Consider the following 18,927-nt stretch of genomic DNA (forward strand, 5'->3'; position numbering starts at 1 on the left):
AACAGTAAATAGCGGACCAGAGAAGGACCATTGTTACAAAGAACCTGATACTCCTGCAATCTTGGAAAAATCAAGCAGGACATAAGCAATCAACTGCAAAGGATAAAGAATATGGAACCAGAGGAGGAAGAACATACCACCACCGAATCAGAGGAGGAAGAGCAAGAAGAAATACAACCCATAGCAGCTGAAGTGGAAAGAGATGAGGTCGTGATATCCAGAATAGAGGACGAGTGGAAGAAGGCCCTAACAGAATTCAAAGGAATGAACCCCACAAAGACTCACATGATACCAAAGCAGACGCCAAATAGAACCTTGTGGAGAGTCACAGACCACTTGACTCGGCACATAATACCGCATTATCTTGACAGCAATGGTGCAACACTGGAGGCCATCCACACAGCCGTGTATTGTGCTGCAGTAGCAGCCGCGAGGATTAATGGAAAAGAAGTGAGACCAGCAGCAGAAGGAACCACCAGCTTGGGAAAGAAGACTTCAGCAGAAAATAGAAGAATTAAGAGTCAAGATAGGCCAATTGACCCAGTACCAACGGGGCACTAGGAGTAAGAAATTAATTGGAAAAGTGAAGAGCATCCTCAGAGAGACAGCATCCACAGCAAACATGAGACAAAAAAATCAGAGAATACGAGAGTACTTGAATACACAGAAGCAGAACTGCCTTACACTCAGCAAGAGGCTACGCCGATACAAAGACAGCTCCCGGAGGAAAATAAACAACCAAATCTTCGATGAGGACCAAAGAGGCTTCTACAGGAATCTTGGAGAAAACAGGAAAGAAGGGAGAGCTCCACCCGAGAAGAAGACGATTGAGGAGTTCTTGAGTAACATATGGAGCAGGGAAGTAAGACATAACAGCCGAGCCACTTGGATAGAACTAGAATGCAAGAAAACCAAGGACGTACAAGAAATGAGAGGTTGAGAGATTCGGGAAGAAGAAGTAAAACAGATTAGCATTAGCATTAGTAGAGGCATTTGATGCAAGAAAGCAAGCTTATGCAGCATCAGCCAAAAAAAAAAAAAAAAAAACCACTTCCACTTCACCCCTCTGTTCGTTCAAAATACCTGTCCAGCTGAGCCTTAAACTTATTTAGGCTATCAACCTCCACCACAAGGGATGGAAGTCTGTTCCACAAACCAACCACCCACTGGCTAAAGGCAAATTTCCGCACATCTATCCTACATCTGTCTTTCCTCAATTTGAATTTATGCCCTCTCAGGTGATTTTTCTGAGCTAGAGGAAGAATCCCATCAGCATTGAGCATGCTTAAACCATTCAAGGCTTTATACACCTCTATCAGATCACCTCGCTGGTGCCTAGTCTCCAGACACTGTAATTTGCAAAACTTAAGCCTTTCTTCGTAAGAGCACCCCTTTGTTCCATTCACTAATCTTGTTGCCCTTCTCTGTACTCGTTCCAGCAGCTCTACATCCTTCTTGAAATGAGGCCTCCAGACCTGTATACAGTACTCTAGGTGTGGCCTGACCATTGCCTTATACAATGGAATAATCACCTCCTTATCCCTGCTGGAAAAATTCCTGTATATCATTGACAATACTCCATGAGATACTCTTGCAGCCCGTCTGCACTGCTCAGAGAACTTCATATCTGCCTGCACAACCACCCCCAAGTCCCTTTCATTCTCTACCACAGTCAGTGTAGTACCACAGAGTTGATACGTTGCTCTGGGGTTGCTGTTTCCCATGTGTAGTACTTTACATTTGTCAATGTTAAACTTCATTTGCCACCTCTCAGCCCATCTGCTCAACCTTTCTAGATCCTGTTGCAGCAGCATAGTGTCAGTAGTGTCCTTGACAACCCTGCCAACCTTTGTATCGTCTGCAAACTTGGACATTAAGCTTGATATACCATCATCAATATCATTTATAAATACAGTAAACAATAATGGACCCAACACTGAGCCCTGAGGGACTCCACTAATAACATTAGTCCACGATGAGCAGTGTCCATTGATTACCACTCTCTGTCTTCTCCCCCTCAACCACCCCTTTATCCATACCAGCAATTTGTCTCCAATGTCACACTGCTCCAATTTGTGTAGCAGTCTTCCATGTGCAACAGTATCAAAAGCCTTTCTAAGATCCAAGTACATAATATCAAAGTTATTCCCTGCATCCAGTTCTTTTGTGACTGCATCATAGTATCCAATCAAGTTGGTCAGGCAAGACTTCCCCTTAACAAAACCATGCTGTGTCTGAGCTATAATTGAAGTCTTGTCTAAATGATCCTGCAGTGCTTCTTTAACCAGTGCCTCCATTAATTTTCCTGGAACAGAAGTTAAGCTCACAGGTCTATAATTACTTGTGTCAGCCTTTGATCCTCCTTTGTGAATTGGGGTCACATTTGCACACAGATGATCAAGAACTCTCACAACTGGCGAACTCCAGGAATTGATAACGTCCACAATTACTGGCAAAGAAGCTCACTTGCACGCACAAGCACCTGGCAGAGCAGTTCACCCGAATGATAAGGCACCCAGAGACAATCCCGAAGTTTCTCACTCATGAAATCACATATCTGAAGCCTAAAAATGAAGATACAAGAAACCCAGAAAAATATAGGCCAATCACCTGCCTCCCAACAATGTACAAGATCCTGAACAGCTGCATAATCAGGAAGATGTCAGACCACTTGGGGAGCCAGAACATAATGGCTGAACAGCAAAAATATGCAAGTGGCTGAGCAAAGAATGCAAGGAGCAATTAACCATAGATGCCGTGGTTATGCAGCAATTCTACAAGAAGTGACACAACATGTACACAGCCTACATCGATTACCGCAAGGCCTTCGACTCCGTGCCTCATCGCTGACCATCTACAAAGTCAATTCAATAGTGAAACTTCCTAGGAGAAACGATGGAAAAATGGAGTACCACCATTAAGGTCGAAAAAATCACAACCAGGCTAATCCCCATCAGGAGAGGAATCTTTCAGGGGGATGGCTTGAGCCCATTTTGGTTCTGTCTAGCACTTAACCTGCTATCCACCACTTAACCTGCTATCCACCATGCTCAACAGTAGCAAGTACGGATATAACCTCAAAGAAGGAAGGAAGAACCTCTACACCCTCACCAACCTGATGAACATGGATGACATCAAGCTCTACGTTGGAACCGAGAAACACCTCCATCAACTACTCCAGATCACTGAAGAATTCAGCAATGATATTAAGATGTAATTTGGTCGAGACAAATGCAAGGCCCACGGATTGCACCAGGGAAAATTAGTCAGCCAACACTACCAGCTGCAGACTGGTAAAGAGATTGAAGCCATGTTAGAGGGAGAGGCCTACAAATTCTTGTGGATGATGCAGGCTCAGCAGTTACAGCACAAGGAATTAAGGCCTGCCTGATCAAAAAAAGCATCAGAGACTCAGAAGCCTGCTGAAAGCAAAGTTGAATGGAGAGAACACAGTTAAAGCCATAAACACTTGTGCAGTCCTAATGCTAACATACTCCTTCGGGATCATAGATTGGACTAACACCGAGCTGGAGGATATCATGAGAAAGACAAGGACAGTGATGACTAAGAGCCACCAACACCACTCAAAATCTGCCGTGGAGAGACTGACAATTGCCCAGGAAGAAGGAGACAGGGGCCTGATAGACCTCATTGAGCAACAGAAGACAGTGATAGTTAACCTGAAGGATTACTTCCAGAAACACAGCAGCAGGCCATAAGGAAGATAGACAAGTGGTAAACCCCACTCAACCTAAGCGAGGAGTCCCCCCCCCAACCAGAAGGTACAAACAAAGCTAAAAAGATGGGCAGAGAAAACACTCCATGGCAGACACTACAATGATCTCAATCAAGATCACATAGATAAAATTGCTGGCTCACGAGTGGGATGCTCTTCCCAGAGACTGAAGGATTCATGCTTGCCATCCAAGACTAGGTAATCAACAAAAACGAACTTTAGAAAATACATCGCCAAGGAGCCCAAAGCGTTCGATGACACATGTTGACAATGCTACCTGGCCTCAGAAACGATCCAACACATCACCACTGGATGCAAGGTGATCACCCAGACTGAGTACACTCATGGACACGACCAGGTAGCCAGGATAATACATCAGAAGCTTGCAAGGAAATACCATTTGATCGAAGAAAGTGTACTGTACTATAAGTACGAACCCCGAGCAGTACTAGTGACTCCAACCCACAATCTGTACTGGGACCGCACCATAATAACGGATAGGACAATCCCGCACAATAGACCGGACATAACCCTTGTGGACAAGAAGGAAAAGGCTATCTGATTGCCAAAGACCCTACACAACAGCCTAGCAGCAATAGATCTCCCAGCGAACACCTACAAGGAACTCCAGAAAGTCTATCCTGAACGCCTGTAGGATAGTCAGAGTTCCTCAACCAACAGTAACACCAGACATAATAACAACCACCCTGTGTATTTGGTAGCAATACCCCTCATGAGGTGGAACCCCCAATCAGGGAGAAATAATATAAGAGCAATAATAATAATAATAAAACATCAAATTGAGAGCAGAATTCTCTCTGTGCCAGCATTGGATAATGCCTGAAAAACCTGAAAGAATCTAATATTCCTTCAAAAAACTGTCTGGCACTTAGTGTTGATAATGTGCTTGTTATGATAGGCCTGTACACTGAAGTATCGATGGTATTAAAAAGGAAGATTGAGCACTTTGTGGTAATACTATTAATTTATTATTATTAATTTGTGTGCTGAAAGTGGAACTGCATGTCTTCCTTGGAAAATTGATGAATATTTAGTGGAAATTTACTATTATCTAGAAAGAGGTGCTAAAAGGATAGATAGATTTAAACAATTTCAACGATGTATGCACTGAAGTAAAAAAAGACTTTTTACCCTGATGTATGTACTGAAATAAAAAAGACCCTATATATGCTGAACATGTTGGTTGTTTTTGGTAAATGTGTAACAAGAGAGAACAGTGGTAATTTTGATAAGTCTATTTAGAGAAGAGGTTAGACGTGGTGAGAGAAGCAGTATGGTCACTTTTCAGAGTTAGCAAATTGAAAAGTATAACAAGTGTTCGCATGGGATACACTTAAATAGAGGGAGTGCAAGGATGTGAAAGTGATTTTTGCACTGCTTCTATCGGGATATGTAGCAACCTGTAAAGGAAGATACGGGTGGAACCCGTTATAACACAATACTTGGGGTCCAGAGGATCACATCACGATATAAGTGGGATCACATTAGAAAATTCTAGCCATTTTTCGGCATTTAAACTTCATACGTACTATCAATTTTGCTCGTCTTTTTTTGCATGATAATTGCAATACTACATCTGAGAAAAATCACGCAAAGAATAATAATGGAAATAATATGCAATTGCATTGTTTCAATCTTTTAAAATCGATGCACTGTACAATAAAGTATTTTAAAAGCCAATATTCATGGTGTTAAATATAAAAACACAATAAACGTACACCTTTTGTCACAAAAAGATATCAGTACTCACAAAAACTGCTTTTCCACGTGATTGTGTTGACTGTTATGTTCATGTTTTGAAATTAACAAAAGGTCAAAAATTCAGAAGAAAAAGAAAAACATAATGCACTCCATGTTCTTTCAACTACTAAGTAGACATTAGCAAACAGACTTTTGCACATTTTAGTCATTACTTTCAAGTCTTTTATTTTTTGAAAAAACTATATCAAGGGTTAACTATTTCATTGCATTTCTTTATTTCTTTTTAACAATTTAAATAAGGCTTTTTAAATGTAAAATTGAAAGGGAATCTACCTTTTCTCTTTCAAGAAATTTAAGTGCAGTTTGCAAACCAGTGAGTGCCTCTGCGTTATACGTCAACAAGTAAAGTTAAAGTAATTTATTATTGTTCTTACAGAAATCAGAGGATAATGCGGATTCACTGTAAACTGAAAATATCACCACATGTTCACAAGGAATCCAAATGTTGATCTCCAGTGACTAAAAACACGTTTCAACTGATGAAAAATGGGAGCCATGCTTGCATTGTATTTTAACTGGTTTCAGCTGTATCAGTGATTACAAAGTCTGCTGGGAGGGGCTGTTCATGGGACAAGCAAATAAATGGGTTATGCTAGGGCTACTAGAGCAAAATAAGGTACATATACTGTGTGTACACTAATAAATTGATGAATCGTTAACCAATACTTTAATGAAATTGAAGTAGTGGTTAAGTCATCACATGCAAACATTGTAGGAATATTAGCAACATGGTCAACCTGACATAAGGGATGCAGAATTTGAATATGGTGAGTACAATGTGCATATAAAAAGTACATACAGGACAGGATGGGGTATGGAGCTATGCTCTTTTATAAGAAGTAAATAGAATCTGAGGCAGGCATCTAGATGATGTGGATGGCCAGTACAATATTTAGTATGGGTGTGACATAATCATTAGAAAAATAAAATTGGGATTAGGAGTTTGTTATAGGCCAAATGACCGTGATTAGTACAATGAAGAAGTAAATAGTCAGATAGAGTGGGCTAGTAAATCAGAATTTCCTATAACAATTAATGTCTTTACTTGTAGTTTTTTCATTGATAATCTTGATGAATCAACTTCTATCATAACATACTAAACAAATCCCACTCTCTGTCTTTGTGTTTTCCACCAAAAAGATCTGAATTCCACTAGTTACCAAGTCCTGATGACATTTCTCTGATTTTTTTTTTTTTTTAAACTTGTGCTTCAGAATTAACTCACTCTTGTTTTATGTTATATTTTTACCCATTAATCCCACTGGTCCTTGTGCATCAACTAGTGGAATTGGAGTGTAAGATTCCAGCCAGTTCCTTCCCAGTTATCATCCTGCTATGCTTACATCACTCCTTTTATTTCCTTTCCAAAATAATGGAACAATCTCTACACTGCTAATGCTTGCACTAATTTAGTATTACTGTCCACTTCCACAACACCATATGGACATTTTTTTGGACAGTTAGCTATCATCTGGCTGAAAACAAATTTCCTTATGTCTTTCCTGCAACCATTGTTCCTCAGTTTAAATTTATGGCTTCTTCCATATCTTATTTGAGCAAGAGTAAGGATGTGCTGAACATTTAGAATGCGTAGTCTATTTAAAGCCTTAATTAACTCAATTAGAACTCCTTGCAGGATCCCAGAGTACAGATACCACACTTTATAGGACTGAAGTCTTTCTTGGTGAGAGTACAGATTTGTTCTCACTGATCTCATTGTGCTTCTCTGTACTTGTTCCAGCAGATCCACACATTTCCTAAAATGAGGCTTCCTGACTAGAGTTGTATTGGCCTAATCATTGCCTTATACAGTGGGATAATCACATACTTATCCCTGCTGGAAAAATTTCTATATATCATTGACAAAACCCCATCACATGCCCTACTAACCTGTTTGTACTGCTCAGAGAACTTTATGTATGCATAGAGCATTTGTTGTTTTCACCACAAGGTTTACACTGGATTGCCAGAAGTTTTTGTTTAGCCAGTGAGTTGTTTACTGGAATAAGTTTACCTCCATGAGAGGTTGAGGCTGACAGCTTGGGGAGTTTCAAAGGTCACTTGAATAGATAGCTACACGAGGAAGGAGTCAAATAGTCAATTTGTTTTATTTTATTTATTCATTAATTAATTTTATTATTCTTATATTAATATAATAATAATAAATTTATTATTTTATTATTATAAAAAAGATCAAAGCCATGACAGAGGGAGAGAACTACAAGTACTTGGGGATAATGCAGGCTCAGCAGTTAGAGCACAAAGAGATCAAGGCTTGCCTGACCAAAAAAAAAAACCATCACAGACTCAGAAGCCTATTTAAATCAAAGCTGAATGGAGGAAACACTGTTAAGCCATAAACACCTATGCAGATCAAGTGATAACATACTCCTTCACGATTATAGAACAGAATAACACCAAGCTGGAGGAGATCCTTGTCTTTCTCATGATGACCAAGAGCTACCAACACTACCTGAAATTGGCCATGGAGAGACTAACTGTAGCTCAGAAAGGAGGAGGAGGAAGGGGCTTGACAGACATTGTCAAGGATCAAAAGAAAGAAATTGAGAACCTGGAGGATTACTTCCGGAAAACACAGTGCCACTCTACCAGACCATAAAGAAGATAGACCCTTGTCCACAAGACGAAAAAGGTTACCTATCTTATCAAAGTGATGCCCAACACTGGCAATCTTCAGAAAAGATTAGGAAGTACACAGACGTAAGACAAGAGGTCAAAAATATGTGGCATATGGAACAAGTAATGACCATCTCAGTCAGTGTCAACCAGTGGCATAGCTCCATAGACGCTGTACAGGAGCCTAGCAGCAATAGGCTTGGCATAGAAACACCTATAAGGACCTTCAGAAAGTCGCAATCTTAAACACCTGTAGGGTAGTCAGAGACTTCTTCGGCCAGTGATAATAATAACCGGACATAACAACCACCCCCGTGCACTTTGTACCAGTACCTGTGTCACGTGGTGGGAAGGCCGACCGGGCTAGCTGGGTGGGTAAAGTGCCTACCTGGCAACCCAAAGGTCGAGGGTTCGATTCCCGCCTCGGCCTTGGATCAAAGTACTGCAAAAACCTTAGGAGGTGCATTATGGCCACAGAAGCCTATGCGCCAACAACTACCAAAAAAAAAAAAAAAAAAAACTTGGTGGGAAACCACCCAATCAGCGTTCGATTGAAGTGGAATGCCCCCAGTTGAATTTTAATATTTGTTAAACTTCAATTAACCCCAGGTCTTTTTCATTCTCTACTGCTCTGGTTGTGGTACCATGCAGCTTGTATGTTAATATCTGGGATTACTGCTCCCCATATGAAGTACCTTGCATTTGTGAATAGTAAACTTCGCTTGCTACTTCTCATCCCATCTCCCTAATTTTTCTTGATCTCATTGCGATAGCATACCCTAAATGCTGTCAGTTTTCCCACTCTGCCAACCTTTGTGTATTACCTGCAAATGTAGACCTTAAGCCTGATAAGCCTCTATCAGTTATCATTATTAAATATTGAAACAACAGTGGATCCAGCACTGAAGTTTAATACTTATTGCTAACCACTTTGCCATCCCTTTATCCATAACAAAAACTTGCCATTAATCCTACAATGTTCCACTTTGTATAGCAGTCTTTCATGTGGAACAGTATCAAAAGCTTTTCTGAAATCTAAGCATATGATGACAGAATTATTTTTTGCATCTGGTTCCTTTGTTACTACATCATAGTATCCATTCAGATTGGTCAGACAAGATCTCCTATTGTGAACAAGCTTCATTTAATAACAAAACTTAATAGAGATAACCTTAGTAGAAAAATGCAATCTTCTTACTGGATTGGCACAAAATAGCATTAGCATTATAGTAGAGGCATTTGATGCAAGAAAGCAAGTTTATGCAGCATCACCCAAAAAAAAAAAAAAAAAACCCACTTAGTTCACCTCTCTGTTCGTTCGAAATACCTGTCCAGCTGAGCCTTAAACTTATTTAGGCTATCAACTTCCACGAGTTGGCTAAAGGCAAATTTCCGCACGTCTATCCTACATCTGTCTTTCCACAATTTGAATTTATGCCCTCTCAGGTGATTATTCTGAGCAAGAGGAATAATCCCATCAGCATTCAGCATGATCAAACCATTCAAGGCTTTATACACCTCTATCAGATCACCTTGCTGGTGCCTAGTCTCCACACACTGTGATTTGCAAAGCTTAAGCCTTTCTTCGTAAGAGCACCCCTTTGTTCCATTCACTAATCTTGTTGCCCTTCTCTGTACTCGTTTCAGCAGCTCTACATCCTTCTTGAAATGAGGCTTCCAGACCTGTATACAGTACTCTAGGTGTGGCCTGACCATTGCCTTATACAAGGGAATAATCACCTCCTTATCCCTGCTAGAAAAATTCCTGTATATCATTGATAAGACACCATGAGCTACTCTTGCAGCTCATCTGCACTGCTCAGAGAACTTCATATCTGCCTGCACAAATACCCCCAGGTCCCTTTCATTCTCTACCACTGTCAGTGTAGTACCACAGAGTTGATACGTTGCTCTGGGGTTGCTGTTTCCCATGTGTAGTACTTTACATTTGACAATGTTAAACTTCATTTGCTACCTCTCAGCCCATCTGCTCAACCTTTCCAGATCCTGTTGCAGCAGCATAGTGTCAGTAGTGTCCTTGACAACCCTGCCAACCTTTGTATTGTCTGCAAACTTGGACTTTAAGCTTGATATACCATCATCAATATCATTTATAAATACAGAAAACAATAATGGACCCAACATTGAACCCTGAGGGACTCCACTGATAACATTAGTCCACGATGAGCAGTGTCCATCGATTACCACTCTCTGTCTTCCCTCCCTCAACCACCCCTTTATCCATAGCAGCAATTTGCCTCCAATACCACACTGCTCCAATTTGTGCAGCAGTCTTCCATGTGCAACAGTATCAAAAGCCTTTCTAAGATCCAAATATATAATATCAAAGTTATTCCCTGCATCCAGTTCTTTTGTGACTGCATCATAGTATCCAATCAAATTGGTCAGGCAAGACTTCCCCTTAACAAAACCATGCTGTGTCCGACCCATAACTGAAGTCTTGTCTAGATGATACTGCAGTGCTTCTTTAACCAGTTCCTCCATTAATTTTCATGGAACAGAAAGAAGTTAAACTCACAGGTCTATAATTACTTGTGTCAGCCTTTGATCCTCCTTTGTGAATTGGGGTCACATTTGCACATCTCCAGTCTGTGGGTACCTTCCCTGAGTCCAAGGAAGCTCTCATAATTATGGCTAATGGTTTGCTTACTTTCTTTGCTGCCTCCTTTAATATAACTGGATAGATCCCATCCACCCCAGTTGCCTTTCTTGTGTTTATCTTCAACAATTTCTCCTCCACTTTACTGTCAGTTATTACAAGACTCTCTAGCTTACTGCCAGAGTTGAATACACCTCTGGCATTCCCCTCGCTGAATAACTCCTCATGTGTGAATGTCGATGCAAAATATTCATTTAGTTTGTTAGCTACCTGAGCCGGATCATCAACAGTTGAACCATCGATATCAAGTGGACCAATCTGATTCATCCCCTTCCTTCTAGAGTTTACATAAGTAAAGAACTCTTTGCTGTTTTTCTTTGCATCCCTTGCCAAAGATTTCTTGTAATCTGCCTTCGCCTGCCTAACCTCCTTTGTAATTTGGTTACAAATCAACTTGTATCTATCACAGGCTTCTGTGTCACGTGTTAATTTGTATGTATCCCATCCATTTTTCTTCTCTGCCATATGTCTCATTAGTTCATCTGACATCCATTTAGGCTTAAACCTTGAACAATATTTCTTAGTTAGTATGTAAAGCCTAGTAGCTTCCAAGATAAGTTCTTTGAATGCTTCCCATTTTGAATTTGCTGTTGGCAACATCATCAGTTGGTCCCACTGTATAGAATTTAAATACTTTCTCAGTCCGTCGTAGTCGCCTTTATGAAAGCAATAACCCTTCCCTTTACCCCTGATGGTAGTTCCCTCTTTGAGTAAATCCCACTTCAGCACACTGTGATCACTGCCACCTAGTGGTTCATTTACCTGCAGATTCTTAATGCATGAAGAATCGCTACTGATAATCAAATCAAGAGTATTACTCCCTCTAGTTACCTCCCGAACATGCTGATGTAGAAAACAGTCATCCAATAAATCCACAAAAGCCTTGCTAGTGTGTGAGTGACCAGCCCCCAAATTCCAGTCAATATCTGGGAAATTAAAATCCCCCATTATAAGAGTCTCTGATTTACTGGCCCACTCAATTTCCCTGTACAGTTTCTTATTATACTCATCAGAGTCATTAGGCCTATAGCACACTTCTATTCTCAAATTTTATCTCCCAATGCTTATGTCACACCAAACTGACTCGACACTGCACTGTCCAGCGATGTCGACTGGCTTCATTTCCTTAGATTTTATGTGTTTCTTAACTAATAGCATAACCCCTCCTCCCTTCCTATCCTGTCTATCCTTTCTGTAGACGTTGTACTCCCCAAATTCCAGTTCTGCATTCCTTATATCTGTTTGACACCATGTCTCTGATATCCCAACCATATCTGCCTGTGATGTTTTGAGCGATACCCCAAATTCATCAAATTTATTTACTAAACTCCTAGCATTGGTGTACACGGAAGTATACATGCACCTGTTTCTGTTCTTAGCTACTGTAATACAACCCATGTATTTAGTTGTACTGCAATGACTCCCAGCAGTCTCTGAAATATCCTGCATCTTGTTTTTCAGGCTTCTGTTCATTCCAATAGAAGGAGTGTAAGAATCTCTTTCACCTCTGCCAGTGGCTACTGTTAATCTGTTAGTCTTTGTCTCCCCCCAAGCTAGCAGTTTTTCGACCCACCTAACACTGCCTCGATAGCATCAGCAAATATTCTTGCACCCTTTCTATTAAGTGTATCCCATCCCAAATATGCAATGAACAAGCCTGACAATGAAAAGTAGGAGTGTGTTGAGCATGGAATTCTGAGACCAATGGTTATGTGAGATGAGTTATTAGTTGGTCCAATTCGATGTTATTGCTACTACTATATGGTGCTATTGTTGTGTTAATATTGTTGTAAGATACTAGAATTAATGGTTAGAAGACCTTGGTTAGCTGCCAATCAAGCTCTGGGGGAGAATATTGGGATCTGGTTGTAATGTTGTATTTGCATGATGGTTGTTTTCTGCTGTTGTTTTCAGGTAGTGGACTCTCCTATGCTGTGGGAGCCTGCTTGGTTATGTATGCTTGCGGCTGACATGGGGGTTGGGTCTATATATGCCAGTATTTTCTATGGGGAAATTATGACTTCTATGGAACAGGATAAGCCTTGCTAGGAGTAGGGAGAGAATGGGTTGCGCTTGTGAAGTTTATGCTGACTGTATTATATTACATTCTTACAGAACCAGGCAAAAAAAAAAAAAAAAAAAAAGAGCCAATACTTCCTATTTCACCTAATAGTTTATCTATTCTTTGAATTTATTCATACTACTTATTGCTTACAATTCCAAATAGGAGTTTATTCCAACAATTAAACACCCTCTGGATGAAGGCAAATTTACGAACATGCAACCATCCTTCCTCAGTGTGAATTTATGTCCCCTTTTGTGTGTAATCTAAGCAAGGAGGATTCCATCAGTATTGAGCTTACTCAATCCATTCAAGGCCTTAAACACCTCATTAAAATCTTCTAGGTGGCTAGTCTTCGGATGGCACAATTTGCAAAATGCAGCCTTTTGTTCCACTCACCAGTCTTTTGCTCTTCTCTGCACCCATTCCAACAGATCAACGTGTCCTACCTAAAATGAGGCTTCCAGACTTGTATGCAGTATTCAAGATTTGGCCTAACCATTGCGTTATACAGTGGGATAATCACCTCCTTATCCTTGCTACGAAATTTCTGTATATTATTGACAAAAATCCCATGAGCTGCCCTGGCAGCCTGGTTGCACTGCACAGATGCAGTGCAACCAGGCTGCACTGCATGTAGTAAACAAAGATGTAACTACTATCAGGAATAAAGGGAAGGGTTTATGCTTTCATAAAGGTGACTACAATGGGCTCAGATTTTTTAAAATTCTATACAGTAGGATTAACTGCATAATTATATATGTATATAATTTAGAATATTTTATATGTATAAATTTTTGAATATTAAATATTTTGAACCAACATTTGTGCATCTTTTCATGACCATTTATTATCGATTAGGAAATATATGCTATGACATAGACCACAACTCACAAATATGTATGTTGCCTTATGGGAATATGGGGCTCACTTTGCGCTGATTCACTTAGCTCTCTTTTTTTTGGAACAAATTATCAGTGTTAATCGGGGGGTCACTTGTAGTTATTTGACATTCCACATCAGGGAAAGAGAGTGGTATTTGAACTTGGGATTAATTTGTCACTGTAGAAAACATGTTGGTGTAAAATTGGTCTTGTCTTTGGCCTGATTCACTCTAGTTTATAGTCTTTTATATTCCATGACTGTTCTTATATATTCTATGAGGACTACAATTGGGTGAATTTTCTAATTCCACTTTGAGAAGTTAAAATCCATAGATTAGAGTAGTTCAGAGCAATCTGATACGTTGGATCTGTATGTATAAGAAACTTAAGTCATACAAATTGTGTTCAAAGCATCTATATCAGTGAGAAACTTGACATAAGGTAATCTGCTGTAAGGTGCTTACTCTTGTTCCTTGAAGTACCTGTTTTTAAGAAACCTTACTTGCCAAAAGTTGCTGAATCTGGTAGGGGAGGGGATTTGGTCTATATATTCATATGGTTGATAAATTGATAAAATATTTAGGATGTAAAATGACCTTGATGTTATGAATATCAGTGTGTTATATAGATAGGAATGACAGAGGATTGTAATAAACTGATACCCTGACATGAAGAAAATATTGTTCTTAATCACTGATATCAGTGTGTTATATAGATAGGAATGACAGAGGATTGTAATAAACTGATACCCTGACATGAAGAAAATATTGTTCTTAATCACTGATATAAGTTCATATCAACATAAGTATACGAATTGCACTCATAAAATCATAATTCTATTTGTAGATAACTAAACAGGAATACTGCATTTCAAAAGGTGTACATACCTCAGAAACAAATAGCTCACTTATCATTGATAAAATGTTGAAACAGAATAGACATTTATTGCAGCATTTTTTTCATATAATGCAAAATGTAATTTTAATAGTTCTTGGTAGTGACTACATTGTAAATTTTAGAAGATTAACATGAAATGTTTGTTTCCTAAGATCTAATGATAACCATGTGATTTGCAAATTTAAAAAAATTCATTGCTTATATTAAGTTTTTTTTTGCAGATTATTGAAATGTTACATACAATCGATACTTTTATGGTTTTGACTCAGTGTAATATTGAGGGTATTGAAGCATTTGGTAAAAAGTTGGTAACATACTCTGATGCTATGAGGAATAAGCAATATGATCTTCTCGATCATAGAAAAAGTGATTTTGATAATGATTATGATATATTTAAAAACCAGATAAAGGACCTAGTGGTAAGTTTTTCATATTTCAATTTAGTAGTATCATTATTTAAAAATTTTAAAGACAGTAATAAAATATGTGTATTTTTTTAACAGGCTCAGCTTCAAACCTTTTTAAACAGAAATATTGAGGAAAGTCATCCATCACTTAAGTCTTTAAAAGTCTTGGAAAGGTAAGGATGTATTTCCCAGTTGACTAAAGAATAATGTAATGATCTTCAGTGGATTAATGTTATTAAATATACTGAAATTAATATGTAATTAATTGCAAAGTACATAGTTGCCAGAGGAGCAAACCCGACAAATGAGGACTGTCAAGATTTGATTGAGTTAGTTTGGCAAGACATAAGTGATGGAAAATGAGTTAGGAGTGTGCCAAATATGGTGATAATTTATGCAAATGAAAATAGTCAGCAAGCAGATATGAATATTATAGAGGGACTTAAATTTTTCATAGACACTATAAAACTCATTTATATACATTATTTCAGGATTAATTAATAATATGCATTTCATGTTAAAAACACAATATACAGGAAACAGTACTTAGTAACATAATGAATTTGTCACTATTAAAAACTTACTTTAGTGAAGGAAACCTTCCTGTAGTAAGTATATCGTTGACTGTTTGATCTTTGTCAAACTACTCATATGAGAAGGGTATCAAAAATGTTTTCCCCTGACCATGTTCTGTGTGTGTGTGTGTTCCAGGAGCTTAGATTTGGAACATATAATACTCCTTCTCTGTGTAGTCACCACTGAAAGTGATAAATTTCTCCCATTTTTGTGGCACTTCTTTATACCGTTTTTGTAGGTCTCATTTTGTTCTTGAAGCCATACTTCTGTTGGAGAATTACCTCTGCATTGCCAAAAGCAACGCAGAGATAATTCTGAAATTATATTTCCATGCAAATATGATTTCAGCCACAGAAAGAGGAAGTCAGAAGGTATCAAGTCAGGGGAATACGGTGGATGTGGCGAAATCCTAACTTCCAGGCAAGGTCAGTGATTGCAACAGCATGACTTTGCTGAGCATTCTGCATAATTTTTCTGTAATTGCTTCAGTAAGTTGCTGAGTAATGTGCATTGATAGTGGTACTCGTCTCCATGTAAACTGCGAGAATAATGCCCATATTATCTCAGAAAACTTCCAGCAACACCTTCCCTGCATATGGTGCACTCTGGCCTTTTTGCGAGTTAGTGATGATGGATGTTACCATTTGTTTTGAAATCTTTTTTGTTTCTGGGTCAAAGTGAAGTCATGGACACTATCCCAGCAGCACTTGAACTGTCTCCACCAATGCTTTTCAGCATTATGCAATGGATAGATATCCCCCATACACTGTAGGCATCTCTTCATGGATAGTCCTTGACTGTTTGCCTTGCAAAAACAGAAATTCGATGATGGATCAATATGCAACTTTATCCATGATGACACTTTGTCACACATTCAGCTCTCTAATAAAGGAAACAAGAGTTAGAGCAGTGAAACTTCTGGCATATATTACTAGATAAACAAGCAATACAGTCCATAAAATATAACATTTTTAGAATATGCAGAAGAAGAAGATCAGGAGAAAAACTTTTTGACACCTCGTACATGAAGCTTATGCATGATTGAATAGTTTGTATTGGAAGCTGCTGACGAAGTAAATTTTATTATTATTATTTGCATTGAGTTCTTTGGAGAAGTTATTATTTTAATGATTAGTAATCTGCTTTAATGAAACTGTTATATTCAATTTAGTGAACTACTATTTGAAATCCTACTCTCCAGGTGAAGGCATCTCCCACTCACTGGTATAATGGTATACCCTGAGGGTATACCATTATACCAGTGAGTGGGAGATGCCTTCAGTGGATGGGTATAATGGTATACCCTGAGGGTATACCATTATACCCATCCACTGATGAAGGGGCCAAATAGCCCTGAAACAGCTGTCTGGGTGGTAGCATCCACTAATAATAAGTGACAACAGTCTTCTGTGTTGGGGAAGAATTACTTATTCAAAGTATAACCAAATAGGCAACTTGTCATGAAGGCATTCACAATATGAGATGTAATGAAACAATGACACTGTAATAACTTCGGCTAATTTTAAGTTAGAGCAAATAAATTATAATTTAGAGCAAATAAGTTAGGTTAAGTTAATTTTAAGTTAGGGCAAATGCATCATATAGACATGATGAATTTGCCGTAACTTATGTGTGTAAATTTCCCCACAGCATGAGGCTTTTGCCCTAGATTTACCATTAAAATTACTTTAGTTAAAAATACGTAAAGGAAAAGCATAAAAGTGTGTAATTCTATTTACCTAGTTATTAGCATTAACATTTGTTGAGGCATATGATGCAAGATAATAAGCTTATACAGCATTAGCCAAAAAAAAAAAAAAAAAAAAAACACCCTTCCCATTTCACCCATCCAGTCACTCCAAATGTTTGTCTAGTTCAGCCTTAAATTTATTTAAGCTATCATCCTCCACAACAACTGATGGAAGTCTGTTCCAGCAATCAACTATCCGCTGGCTAAAGGCCAACTTCCATAACTGTCTATAACTGTCTTTCCTCAATTTGAATCTATGCCTCCTCAGATTCTTACTGAGCAAGCAGAAGTATCCTATCAGCATTGAGCATGCACAAACCATTCAAGGCCTTATATACCTCAGCCAGATCACCTCGCGGGTGCCTAGTCACCAGCTGCTGCAGTTTGCAGAACTTAAGCCGTTCTTGGTAAGAGAACCCCTTTGTTCTCCTCACCAATCTTGTTGCCTTTCTCTGTACTCATTCTAGCAACTCTACATCCTTCCTAAAATGAGGTCTCCAGATCTGTACGCAGTACTTGAGGTATGGCCTGACCATTGCCTTATATAAAGTGATAATCACCTTATATCTGCTAGGCTAGCAAAATTCCTATATATCATTGACAGAACTCCATGACCTGCTCTGGCAGCCCATCAGCACTTCTCATGGAGCTTCATATCTGACTGCACAATTAACCCCAGGTCTTTTTCATCCTCCACCTCCCCGAGTGTACTACCAACAGTTGGGCCAACTGGGCTAGCCAGGTGGGTAAAGTGCCTGCCTCACAACCCAAAGGTCGTGGGTTCGAATCCCACCTCAGGCTTGGATCAAAGTACTGCAAAAACCTTGGGAGGTGCACTATGGCCACAGAAGCCGATGCGCCAACAACTACCAAAAAAAAAAAAAAAAAAACCTAACAGTTGGTATGTTTCTCTTGAGTTACTGCTATCCATATGCAGTACTTTGCATTTGTCAATGTGAAAACTTCATTTGCCACTTCTCAGCCCATCTGCCTAACTTCTCTAGATTCTGTTGCAGTAGCATACTGCCTTTACTGTCATTAACAACCCTGCCAACTTTGTATCATCTGCAAACTTGGACATTAAGCCTTCATCAGATGCTTCATTATTATAAAATGCTAAATATTGGTGAAGCATATCCTTGCTAAATATTTCGTATAGTATTTTCATTGTATAAAACTTCTGAAATACACTGGTGTGCAAAACTTAAGGACCAACACTATTTCTAAAGATTACAACCACAAAATCAAATGAAACAGCCTCTGGCAATTTGCATAACTGTGGCCATTCAGTAGAAAGCTGGTGCACATGCAAAAATTTGAATCATGATGAGAGGACTCACATAAACAGATAAAAGCAGCAGTTCAGCAGTTATGTGCAAATTACCGAATGGTCAGCAACTGGACAGGTATTTCAAACGAACGGAGGGGTGAAATGGGAGTGGTGTGGTTTTTTTTTTTTTTTTTGGCTGATGCTGAATAAGCTTGCTTTCTTGCATCATATGCCTCTACTAATGCT

The 18,927-nt window shown here is 39.0% G+C and overlaps 1 protein-coding gene across 1 annotated transcript in view; it reads left to right on the plus strand.

The window, feature by feature from the left end:
* The window catches only part of LOC150085960 (dynein axonemal heavy chain 8-like), a 1,559,705-nt gene that overhangs the window by 148,988 nt on the left and 1,391,790 nt on the right, over nucleotides 1-18,927 (plus strand). Inside the window, exons 11-12 of the mRNA XM_090374756.1 lie at nucleotides 14,900-15,097; nucleotides 15,182-15,258. Of these exons, the coding sequence (XP_090230882.1) occupies nucleotides 14,900-15,097; nucleotides 15,182-15,258 (275 nt within the window). The remainder of the gene's footprint in view (nucleotides 1-14,899; nucleotides 15,098-15,181; nucleotides 15,259-18,927) is intronic.

Source organism: Mastigoproctus giganteus, chromosome 5 (genome assembly GCF_048544385.1).
Source record: "Mastigoproctus giganteus isolate SK-2022 chromosome 5, ASM4854438v1, whole genome shotgun sequence".
Lineage (NCBI taxonomy): Eukaryota > Metazoa > Arthropoda > Arachnida > Uropygi > Thelyphonidae > Mastigoproctus > Mastigoproctus giganteus.